The 12,056-nt window shown below is 47.6% G+C and overlaps 1 protein-coding gene across 1 annotated transcript; it reads right to left on the reverse strand.

Annotated features, from left to right (window-relative positions):
• Positions 1-737: 737 nt before the first annotated feature.
• Positions 738-3,176, reverse strand: LOC119356090 (cytochrome P450 86A22-like). Its single transcript, XM_037622992.1, has one exon. It carries the CDS (start codon positions 2,927-2,929, stop codon positions 1,340-1,342), a length of 1,590 nt encoding a protein of 529 aa, XP_037478889.1. The 5' UTR covers positions 2,930-3,176; the 3' UTR covers positions 738-1,339.
• Between the last annotated feature and the right edge of the window lie 8,880 nt (positions 3,177-12,056).

Genomic DNA, 12,056 nt, shown 5'->3' on the forward strand with positions numbered 1-12,056 from the left:
AGATGTGTACAAGCAAGTGTCAATATTTGTAATTACTTGCCATGTTTGCAAATTTGTTTCTAATAGAAGTACTTAAGTTAAATCAGTACAATTATGAATCTCATAGCAAAATGAGTGTTTTTTTTAGATAAAGCAAAATGAGTGCTTGTACTACATGTCTACATGATATAATCAGCAAGCGCATGGAAACATGGCTTATTAGCGCTGCCAATGGTTGGCCGGGAGGTGTAAGGCGGGCCCTGGTATTGAGTTGGAGTGTACCTGAGCACATTGTACCGAAAAACTGACTGAAAATAAAATAATTTCAGTCACATTTTCCCTCTTTCCTTCTGTGTTGTATGTTGTTCGTTGGATACTGATCGGACGATTCAGAAATAAAGTGACTGAAACAGCTGAAAAATTCAGGTGCCTGATCCATAGGCCCTCCCAACTCGTGAACATAAATTTTCGACCGGAAAACCATCAAATGGGAATGCAAAGGCGCGTCGGAACTCTCTATCAGTTTGCATTGCCTCCTTGATGCACCGTCCTGGAGAACAGAGTATGATGTATCGCCTCGACAAAGGAAGAGTGTCGCCCTCTCGGTCTCGTGCACGAGCCTCAAACAACCTTAAGATGGAAACAGCGATGTCCATTGATCTCCATGTCGACCTCGTGCCATCAGTAGCTACCTACCGGCAATCAAGACGCCAGAAATAGAAAGGGGAATTAATAAGCAGCCCGGACCAACGGGTCCATCCAGAAAATAATCATATGTTTCACCTCGCATGTGCACACGCAACCTCTCTGCTAACAACAACAATCGGCGGCGCATTAACACAAACCGCCCAGACGAATTTGGAGCTTATACACTTCTAGTGTGTCATACGTACTCCCTCCGTTCCGAATTACTTGTCTTAGATTTGTCTAGATACGGAGATATCTAGCACTAAAATAAGTCTAGATACATCCGTATCTAGACAAATCCAAGATAAGTAATTCGGAACGGAAGGAGTAGTTCAGTACAGTACAATACAGTACAGGAGAGGGGCATTATTGTTTGTTGCCCCTGTGTTTTCCCTTTCTTTCTGATTTGGATATTTTTAGACAGATCCCTTTATCCCGATGTAGATATACTCACCTACTAAGTAGTACTCCCTCCGTAAACTAATATAAGAGCGTTTCTAAACGCTCTTATATTAGTTTACGTGAGGAGTACCTGTTGGTGTGTTGGACTCGTGTATCTACACAGTTTTCTTGCCACTTCCAACTTTGTCCTCCGGACCTTCCCCATATGGCACGAACCGTACGTACGTGGAGCATGCATGCACGGCACCGGGGGGCCATACCCATCGATCTTCTACGCGCAGGCCGCGACGGCGGGCGCCGCGGCGGGGAGCTCGTCGAGGGTCGGGGCGAGGTCGCGCGGGCGCACCACCATCCGGAGCCCGTGCTTCATGAACAGCGTGAGCGACATCTTCTGCTCCACGCGGTGCCCCGGCGCCACGGCCAGGCGGTGCCGGAGGAGGATGCTCCCCGCGATGTTCTTCATCTGCAGGTACGCCAGGTCCTTGCCCAGGCATATGCGCGGCCCGGCGTTGAACGCCACGAACCTGTACGAGTCGTGCGGCTCGAACTTGCTGCCGTCGGCCGACAGCCACCGCTCCGGCCGGAACTCCAGGCAGTCCTCCCCCCACACCGTCTTCATGCGCCCGGCCGAGTAGATGGAGTACGTGACGGATGACCCGGCCGGCACGAACGTGCCGTCGGGGAGGTAGTCGTCGGCGACCACGTGCTTGGAGTCCTCCGGCACGGACGGGTACAGCCGGAGGGTCTCCGAGAGCGCCGCCTTGAGGTACACGAGGCGGTCCAGCTCCTCGTAGTCGAACGGGGCGGCCAGCCACAATGCCGGGTCGTCTGCGCCGCGGGACGCCGCCAGGACGGCGCAGAGCTCGCGCACGATCTTGCGCTCGACGTCCGGGTGGGTGGAGACCAGCCAGAAGAACCAGGAGAGCGCCACCGAGGAGGTGTCGCGGCCGGCGAGGATGAAGTTGAGCGCCACGTGCTGCAGGGAGTCGTCGGAGTAGGTCCCCTTGCGCATGAAGCGCGACAGGAGGTCGTCATGCGGCGTGGACCCGTCGCTCTTGCCGGCGAGCTCGAGCTTGCGCGTCTTGATGACGGCGGAGAGGTAGCGGTCGACGTGCGCGACGCTGCGCGCCAGCGTGGTCTCCATGCCGAGCCCCAGCCACTTCTTGCACCGCCACACGAACTCCGGGAAGATGAAGCGGTTGAGCGTGGCCTCGGTGGCGCGGTCGAAGGAGGTGGCGAAGGCGTTCTCGGGGAGGCCGCGGGCGAGCGTCTCCGGGTCCTTGCCGAAGGCGAGGCCGCAGATGTTGTCGAAGGTGAGGCGGAGGAGGAGGTCCTGCAGGTCGACGTGCGCGCCGGAGGCCGCCGCGTCGGACAGGATGGGGAGCATGCGGTGGTGGATGGAGCGGGAGACCCAGCGGGACATGGCGGTGCGGAGCGTGCGCGTGGTGAACTCGAGCGCGGCCGTCTTGCGCTGCGCCACCCAGGTGTCGCCGTCGGAGTTGAAGATGCCGTCGCCGAGCAGGTCGCTGAAGACGCCGTGCCAGAAGGGGCCCTTGGGGTAGTTGTCGAAGCGCGCCTTGAGGACGTGCTCCAGGTTCCTGGGGTCGCACGTGACCGTGACCAGCCCGCCGCGGCGGGCCACGCCGGGCACCGCGAAGATGCAGGTCTGGTAGGTGCCCCCGGTGCGGCGCAGGTTGCCGACGATCCACTCGTGCATGTCCTCCGCGTGCTGCAGCAGCCCCGGCAGGCTGCCCACCAGCAGCCACACCCGGGGCCCGCTGAGCCCGCGCGACATCCGCCAGAACCACGCCAGGTACGCGGCCGCCGCCGCCACCACCACCGCCCACGTCCCTGCCTCCATCGCCAAGCTGGCCAAGCTCGATCGCCGGAGCGCGGTGAGAGGTGAGGTGAGGACGGGAGAGGTGGTGCAATATGGAATGTGATCGGCAGGACGGGGCTATATAGAAGCGGCCGGGGAGAGGGCAAGCAAGGCGATGGATGGCAATGAATTGGCTTGCCGCTGTCGCGACGACTTGGGAGCGACTGGGAAGGCGGCCAGTGATGATCACTGCAGCTGGAGGAGTAGGCCAAGGCAGTGACCCGTACCCCATCCGCCCTGCGTGCGCGCGGGATATATGGAGGCGGGGCATGAAGAAGGTTTGACGTGCGGGTCACCGCCGCGCGGGGGAACGTCCGGGTCAGGCCATTAATCGCCGCCCGGAGCCGTTGGGCGGGCGGGCCGCTCCGCTCCGAACCGAACCAGCGGCGCGTCAGTGGCGCCGGCTTTGCATGCACGCATGCATGCCCGGGCGCGCGACGGTGCGCGCCGCGTGCCGCTCGCACCTAACAATGGGGGCCGGGGGGAGCCATTCAATGCGCGCGCATTGAAGGCGCACGGCGCATGCGCCCGGCCGCGGTACGCCCTGCACCACCCTACCGCACGGTACGCCCGGCTTGCTTGGCGAGGTCTAGGTGAGCCATGCTTGGTCGATTTTATATTTTATTTACACATACATACTCTACACAGGACCGGAGTGTGCATGCAGGCTCGCAGCTCCCGGGGCAGCTTGAGGAAACAGTGAAACATGCGTGTGCGTGCATGCAACAGGCAGGGAGGACGGACGGACGTAGCCTTGATTTGGTGGGGAGGTACCGCCAGCTGAGCGGGACGTGTGGGAGAGGGGAGGAGAGGTTGGTGCCAAAACGGCATTACTATCAGCCTATCAGGTCAGGCAAAGCTAATGCAGCAGGTAGATGCATGGGTGAAACTGGCCAGCGGCTGCGAGCTTTGGTCAGGTCAAGCAGCCTGCACGCACCTACGCCGGCGGCCGCACCCGGTTTCGTGATGGGTTGGAGGCGTTGGGCCACCCAACATTCATCTACAACATCTGACTCCATCGGACTGCTGCTCTGGTTTGGCTATTCTCACCTCTGCCCTGGTCGTCGCCCTGCGCCGCTGCACCAACATATATGGTCAGACGCTGATGGCCTGCGCACTGCTCTTGCCGAATCGAAGGCTATACACAGTAGTACTACTGAAAAACTAGGGAAGCTCATCAGTGCTACAAAATTGCTAGTACAAAATTTGTCGTTACTGAGTCCAACTGTCCGAGGACAGCCTGCTTGGTCTGTGGCCGGGACGATTACTTCTTTCACGTGTCCCTGTCTTGCTCGGACAGCACGGCGAGGAAGAAAATTCAGTGCTTTCCTTAACACAGCCCGATTAATATTCATGGTCCGGGAGCAGTTGGGAGCAAGTTAACTGAGATGAAGCCCCGAATGATCAACCTACTAGCGCGGTATGCAACTACACCATCAATAAGCACAACTACACCGCACGGTACTACTATCTTGTCGATGGTATGCATTCTTAGTGGATGTCATTGTGAAGACGATCTTCGGCCCCCTGCGGTAACCAAAGAAAATCTCTCTTTGCCCAAATGCAAGGAGGTGTTATGAATAATGTGGAGAAGACATTTGGGGTGCTCCAAAGTCAGTGGGATATTCGTGACGGGGTGATGACTGCATGCGTATTGACGCACAACATACATGTGAGGGGCGACTGAATGAGGACGATGGTGTATGCAATATTGATTTTGAGAGAGGCAAAGCGAGTTGCACATTTTCTCAAGATGCGCCAACAACTTCGAGATCGAGAAGTACATCAACAACTTCTCAGCGGTCTTGCGACAACGATCATGTGGAGCATTTATGAAACCCAATAGATTCGTGATGTCATTTTAATTTTTTTTATGTCTAAGCTATGTACTTCAAATAATATTTATGTTTGAACTTTGTACTTATAAATCTAAACTATTTATTTTATGTTTATACCATGAATTTTGAGTGCTCATGTTTGGTCGAAACAAATTGTAAATTGGCAAACATAGGTCGGACAAATGGGAGCTGGACAAATGGTACATCGGTGTACATTTGTTCTTTGCAAAGAAATGGGCTAAAGTTGCAAGTCCTATTGTAAGAATACTCCACCATTCATAATTTTCGTATATATAGTCCTCATGTTTCATTATAGGGATTCTATATTTGAGGGATTTGTTCTGAGAATATTGTACCGATTAATTCGACACATAGAAGTACATTCAAAGAAGAACCAAAATTATTGAATAACTTAATTTCTTTTTCATAAGTCATTTCATATTAGTTCAAAACATCGTTATTTGTTTGTTTGCTACGCAGGTTTTTATGTTCATTGCCACTAGAAAATGATCGTTATTTTATTAAAGAATACGATTGTATTACAAAAAAAAAGTCGGTTTCTTCCAAGTATTTTTACGAATACACTTTCTCGACTTGAAGTACGTTGTATTCAAAAAATAAATTACCTATTCTTTAGTTGCACGTGAAAGACAAGAAATCAATCCTTATTTATTACTTCATTTTTCTAATGTGGATAAGACAAGAACTTTTTAGGATTGTTTATGTATATATTTTAGACTTTGTTTTAGTAATATAAAATATTGGACATGGAGGGAGGTAATATGAGGTATGCCCTTGAGATGTCCTTAGAGCACCTATAGTAGAGTAGCCATAGGACCCCAATAGCCATAATAACCGTCAATATGGCCCCGAGCGCATATATGAAACACGTTCTGTATGTGACATGGTGGTTGCCAATATGGTGCTCTCGGCAATAAATGGACATTTGTACTAGTTGTAAAAGGTGATGTGTCACTATTAGGGTCACATTACATTATAAACTAGGCGTTTTGTGAAGCCTAGAAGGCACATATAGGTAACTATCTGGACTAGCAGAAGTTTAAATAGGGATGTTTGATTGTTCTATGGAGTTGGTTATGGTTATGTGGTGAGAAAGTCATTTTTCTAGTTGAGTGCATTCTAAACCTCTGCTTTCTACCCGTTGTATAGCTTAAATTGCCAACTCACGGTAAAATCTAAAAATAGGAATAAAGCATGTTTAATAAAAGGAGGTGTAGGATCGAAAGTATGTCTAGAGGGGGGATGATTAGACTACTTGACCAAATAAAAATCTAGCATTTTCCCATTCTTAAGTCTTGGCAGATTTTTAGCAAGTTAGCACAAGTCAAGAAATCAACCTACACATGCAAGTATAAGAGTATAGCAGCGGAATGTAAATCATTGCACATGAAGGTAAAGGGAGAAGTTTAGAGGGGGCAAACGCAATGTAGACATGGAGATTTTTGGCGTGGTTCTGATAGGTGGAGCTATCGTACATCCACGTTGATGGAGACTTCAACCCATTGAAGGAAATATGCCCTAGAGGCAATAATAAAGTTATTATTTATTTCCTTATTTCATGATAAATGCTTGTTATTCATGCTAGAGTTGTATTAACCGAAAACATGATACATGTGTGAATACATAAACAAACAGAGTATCACTAGTATGCCTCTACTTGACTAGCTCATTGATCAAAGATGGTTATGTTTCCTAGCCATAGACATGAGTTGTCATTTGATTAACGAGATCACATCATTAGGAGAATGATGTGATTGGCATGACCCATTCCGTTAGCTTAGCACACGATCGTTTAGTATGTTGCTATTGCTTTCTTCATGACTTATACATGTTCCTATGACTATGAGATTATGCAACTCCCGTTTACCGGAGGAACACTTTGTGTGCTACCAAACGTCACTACGTAATTGGGTGATTATAAAGGTGCTCTACAGGTGTCTCCGAAGGTACTTGTTGGGTTGGCGTATTTCGAGATTAGGATTTGTCACTCCGATTGTTGGAGAGGTATCTCTGGGCCCTCTCGGTAATGCACATCACTTAAGCCTTGCAAGCATTGCAACTAATGAGTTAGTTGCGGGATGATGTATTACGAAACGAGTAAAGAGACTTGCCGGTAACGAGATTGAACTAGGTATTGAGATACCGACGATCGAATCTCGGGCAAGTAACATACCGACGACAAAGGGAACAACGTATGTTGTTATGCGGTCTGACCGATAAAGAGCTTGATAGAATATGTAGGAGCCAATATGAGCATCCAGGTTCTGCTATTTGTTATTGACCGGAGTCGTGTCTCGGTCATGTCTACATAGTTCTCGAACCCGTAGGGTCCGCACGCTTAACGCTATGATGACAGTTATATTATGAGTTTATATGTTTTGATGTACCGAAGGTTGTTCGGAGTCCCGAATGTGATCACGGACATGACGAGGAGTCTTGAAATGGTCGAGACATGAAGATTGATATATTGGAAGCCTATGTTTGGATATCGGAAGTGTTCCGGGTGAAATCGGGATTTTACCGGAGTATCGGGAGGTTACCGGAACCCCCCGGGGGGGCTTAATGGGCCTACATGGGCCTTAGTGGAAAAGGAGGGAAGCAAGGGAAGTGTGGGACGCGCCCCCCAAGGCCCAAACCGAATTGGTTTAGGGCAAAGGGGGTAGGCCCCCTCTCTTTCCTTCTTTCCCCCTCCCAAGTCCTATTCCAACTAGGAAAGGGGGGAGCCCTACTCCCGGTGGGAGTAGGACTCCTCCTGGCGCGTCCCAAGGCTGGCCGCACCTCTCCCCCCTTGCTCCTTTATATACAGGGGCAGGGGGCACTTCTAGACACACAAGTTGATCAAGTTGATCGTCTCTTAGCCGTGTGCGGTGCCCCCCTCCACCATAGTCCACCTCGATAATACTATAGCGGTGCTTAGGCGAAGCCCTGCATCGATAGAACATCAACATCGTCACCACGCCGTCGTGCTGACAAAACTCTCCCTCAACACTCGGCTGGATCGGAGTTCGAGGGACGTCATCGGGCTGAACATATGCTGAACTCGGAGGTGCCGTACGTACGGTACTTGATCGGTCGGATCATGAAGACGTATGACTACATCAACCGCGTTGTGCTAACGCTTCCGCTTTCGGTCTACAAGGGTACGTGGACAACACTATCCCCTCTTGTTGCTATTCATCACCATGATCTTGCGTGTGCGTAGGAATTTTTTTTGAAATTACTACGTTCCCCAACAGTGGCATTCAAGCCTGGTTTTATGCGTTGTTGTTATGTGCATGAGTAGAACACAAGTGAGTTGTGGGCGATATAAGTCATACTGCTTACCAGCATGTCACACTTTGGTTCGACAGTATTGTTGGATGAAGCGGCCCGGACCGACATTACGCGTATGCTTACGCGAGACTGGTTCTACCGACGTGCTTTGCACATAGGTGGCTGACGGGTGTCAGTTTCTCCAACTTTAGTTGAACCGAGTGTGGCTACGCTCGATCCTTGCGAAGGTTAAAACATCACCAACTTGACAAAGTATCGTTGTGGTTTTGATGCGTAGGTAAGAACGGTTCTTGCTAAGCCCGTAGCAGCCACGTAAAACTTGCAACAACAAAGTAGAGGACGTGTAACTTATTTTTGCAGGGCATGTTGTGATGTGATATGGTCAAGACGTGATGAGATATAAGTTCTTGTATGAGATGATCATGTTTTGTCGAAGTTATCGGCAACAGGCAAAAGCCTTATGGTTGTCTCTCTATTGCATAAGATGCAAGCGCCAAATAATTGCTTTACTTTATCGCTATGCGATAGCAATAGTTGCAAGAGCAATTGTTGGCGAGACGACCATGTGACGACACATTGATATAGATCAAGATGATGGAGATCATGGTGTCATGCCGGTGACGATGGAGATCATGATGATGCTTCGGAGATGGAGATCACAAGCACAAGATGATGATGGCCATATCATATCACTTATATTTGATTACATGTGATGTTTATCTTTTATGCATCTTATCTTGTTTTGATTGACGGTAGCATTATAAGATGATCCCTCACTAAATTATCAAAGTATAAGTGTTCTCCCTGAGTATGCACCATTGCGAAAGTCCTTCGTGCTGAGACACCACGTGATGATCGGGTGTGATAGGCTCTACGTTCAAATACAACGGGTGCAAAATAGTTGCACACGCGGAATACTCAGGTTAAACTTGACGAGCCTAGCATATAACAGATATGGCCTCGGAACACGGAGACCGAAAGGTCGAGCATGAATCATATAGTAGATATGATCAACATAGTGATGTTCACCATTGAAACTACTCCATCTCACGTGATGATCGGACATGGTTTAGTTGATATGGATCACGTGATCACTTAGAGGATTAGAGGGATGTCTATCTAAGTGGGAGTTCTTAAGTAATATGATTAATTGAACTTCAATTTATCATGAATTTAGTCCTGGTAGTATTAGCATATCTATGTTGTAGATCAATAGCTCACGATGTTGCTCCCCGTTTAATTTTTTAATATTCCTAGAGAAAACTATGTCGAAAAATGTTAGTAGCAATGATGCGGATTGGATCCGTGATCTAAGGATTAACCTTATTGCTGCATAGAAGTATTATGTCCTTGATGCACCGCTAGGTGACATACCTATTGCAGGAGCAGATGCAGACGTTATGAACGTTTGACAAAAGCTCGGTATGATGACTACTTGATAGTTTAGTGCACCATGCTTAAATGGCTTAGAATCGGTACTTCAAAGACGTTTTGAACGTCATGGACCATATGAGATGTTCCAGGAGTTGAAGTTAATATTTCAAGCAAATACCCGAGTTGAGAGATATGAAGTCTCCAACAAGTTCTATAGCTAAAAGATGGAGGAAAATAGCTCAAGCAGTGAGCATGTGCTCAGATTGTCTGGGTACTACAATCGCTTGAATCAAGTGGGAGTTAATCTTCCAGATAAAATAGTGATTGACAGAATTCTCTAGTCACCATCACCAAGTTAGTAGAACTTCATGATGAACTATAATATGCAAGGGATAACAAAAACGATTCCCAAGCTCTTCGTGATGCTGAAATCGACGAAGGTAGAAATCAAGAAAGAGCATCAAGTGTTGATGGTTAACAAGATCACTAGTTTCAAGAAAAGGGCAAAGGGAAGAAGGGGAACTTCAAGAAGAACGACAAGCAAGTTGCTGCTCAAGTGAAGAAGCCCAAGTCTGGTCCTAAGCCTGAGACTAAGTGCTTCTACTGCAAAGGGACTGGTCACTGGAAGCGGAACTACCCCAAGAATTTGGCGGATAAGAAGGATGGCAAAGTGAACAAAGGTATATTGGATATACATGTTATTGATGTGTACTTTACTAGTGTTTATAGAAACCCCTCGGTATTTGATACTGGTTCAGTTGCTAAGAGTAGTAACTCGAAACGGGAGTTGCATAATGAACAGAAACTAGTTAAGGATGAAGTGACAATGGGTATTGGAAGTGGTTCCAAGATTGATATGATCATCATCGCACACTCCCTATACTTTCGGGATTAGTGTTGAACCTAAATAAGTGTTATTTGGTGTTTGCGTTGAGCATGAATATGATTTGATCATGTTTATTGCAATACGGTTATTCATTTAAGTTAGAGAATAATTGTTGTTCTGTTTACATAAATAAAACCTTATATGGTTACACACCCAATGAAAATGGTTCATTGGATCTCGATCGTAGTGATACACATATTCATAATATTGAAGCCAAAAGATGCAAAGTTAACAATGATAGTGCAACTTATTTGTGGCACTGCCGTTTAGGTCATATTGGTGTAAAGGGCATGAAGAAACTCCATGCTGATGGGATTTTGGAATCAATTGATTATGAATCACTTGATGCTTGCAAACCATGCCTTATGGGCAAGATGACTAAAGACTCTGTTCTCCGAAACAATGGAGCGAGCGACTGACTTATTGGAAATAATACATACTGATGAGTGTTGAGGCTCGCGGCGGGTATCATTATTTTCTCACCTTCACAGATGATTTGAGAAGATATGGGTATATCTACGTGATGAAACATAAGTCTGAAACATTTGAAAAGTTCAAAGATTTTCAGAGTGAAGTGGAAAATCATCGTGACAAGAAAATAAAGTTTCTATGATCTGATCACGGAAACAAATATTTGAGTTACAAGTTCCTCAATTAAAACAATGTGGAATAGTTTCACAAATTCGTGCCACCTGGAACACCACAGCATAATGGTGTGTCCGAATGTCATAACCGTACTTTATTGGATATAGTGCAATCTATGATGTTTCTTACCGATTTACCACTATAGTTTTGGGGTTATGCATTAGAGACAGCTGCATTCACGTTAAAAAAGGGCACCATCTAAATCCATTGAGACGACACCGTATGAACTGTGGTTTGCAAGAAACCAAAGTTGTCGTTTCTTAAAGTTTGGGGTTGCGATGCTTATGTGGAAAAGTTTCATCCTGATAAGCTCAAACCCAAACCGGAGAAATATGTCTTCATAGAATACCCAAAGGGAACTGTTGGGTACACCTTCTATCACAGATCCAAAGGCAAGAAATTCGTTGCTAAGAATGGATCCTTTCTAGAGAAGGAGTTTCTCTCGAAACAAGTGAGTGGGAGAAAGTAGAACTTGATGAGGTAACTGTACCTGCTCCCTTATTGGAAAGTAGTTCATCACAGAAATCTGTTCCTATGACTACTACACCAATTAGTGAGGAAGCTAATGATGATGATCATGTAACTTTAGATCAAGTTACTACTGAAACCTCGTAGGTAAACCAGAGTGAGATCCGCACCAGAGTGGTACGGTAATTGTCGGTGTCAAAATCGGCGGATCTTGCGTAGGGGGTCCCGAACTGTGCGTCTAGGCGGATGGTAACAGGAGACGAGGGACACGATGTTTTTACCTAGGTTCGGGCCCTCTTGAAGGAGGCAAAACCCTACGTCCTGCTTGATTAATATTGATAATATGGGTAGTACAAGAGTAGATCTACCACGAGATCAGAGAGGCTAAACCCTAGAAGCTAGCCTATGGTATGATTGTTGTTCGTCCTACGGACTAAAACCCTCCGGTTTATATAGACACCGAAGAGGGCTAGGGTTACACAGAGTTGGTTACAATGGTAGGAAATCCACATATCCGTATCGCCAAGCTTGCCTTCCACGCCAAGGAAAGTCCCTTCCGGACACGGGACGAAGTCTTCAATCTTGTATCTCCATAGTCCAGGAG

This window comes from Triticum dicoccoides, chromosome 2A, assembly GCF_002162155.2.
Source record: "Triticum dicoccoides isolate Atlit2015 ecotype Zavitan chromosome 2A, WEW_v2.0, whole genome shotgun sequence".
Classification (NCBI taxonomy): Eukaryota; Viridiplantae; Streptophyta; class Magnoliopsida; order Poales; family Poaceae; genus Triticum; species Triticum dicoccoides.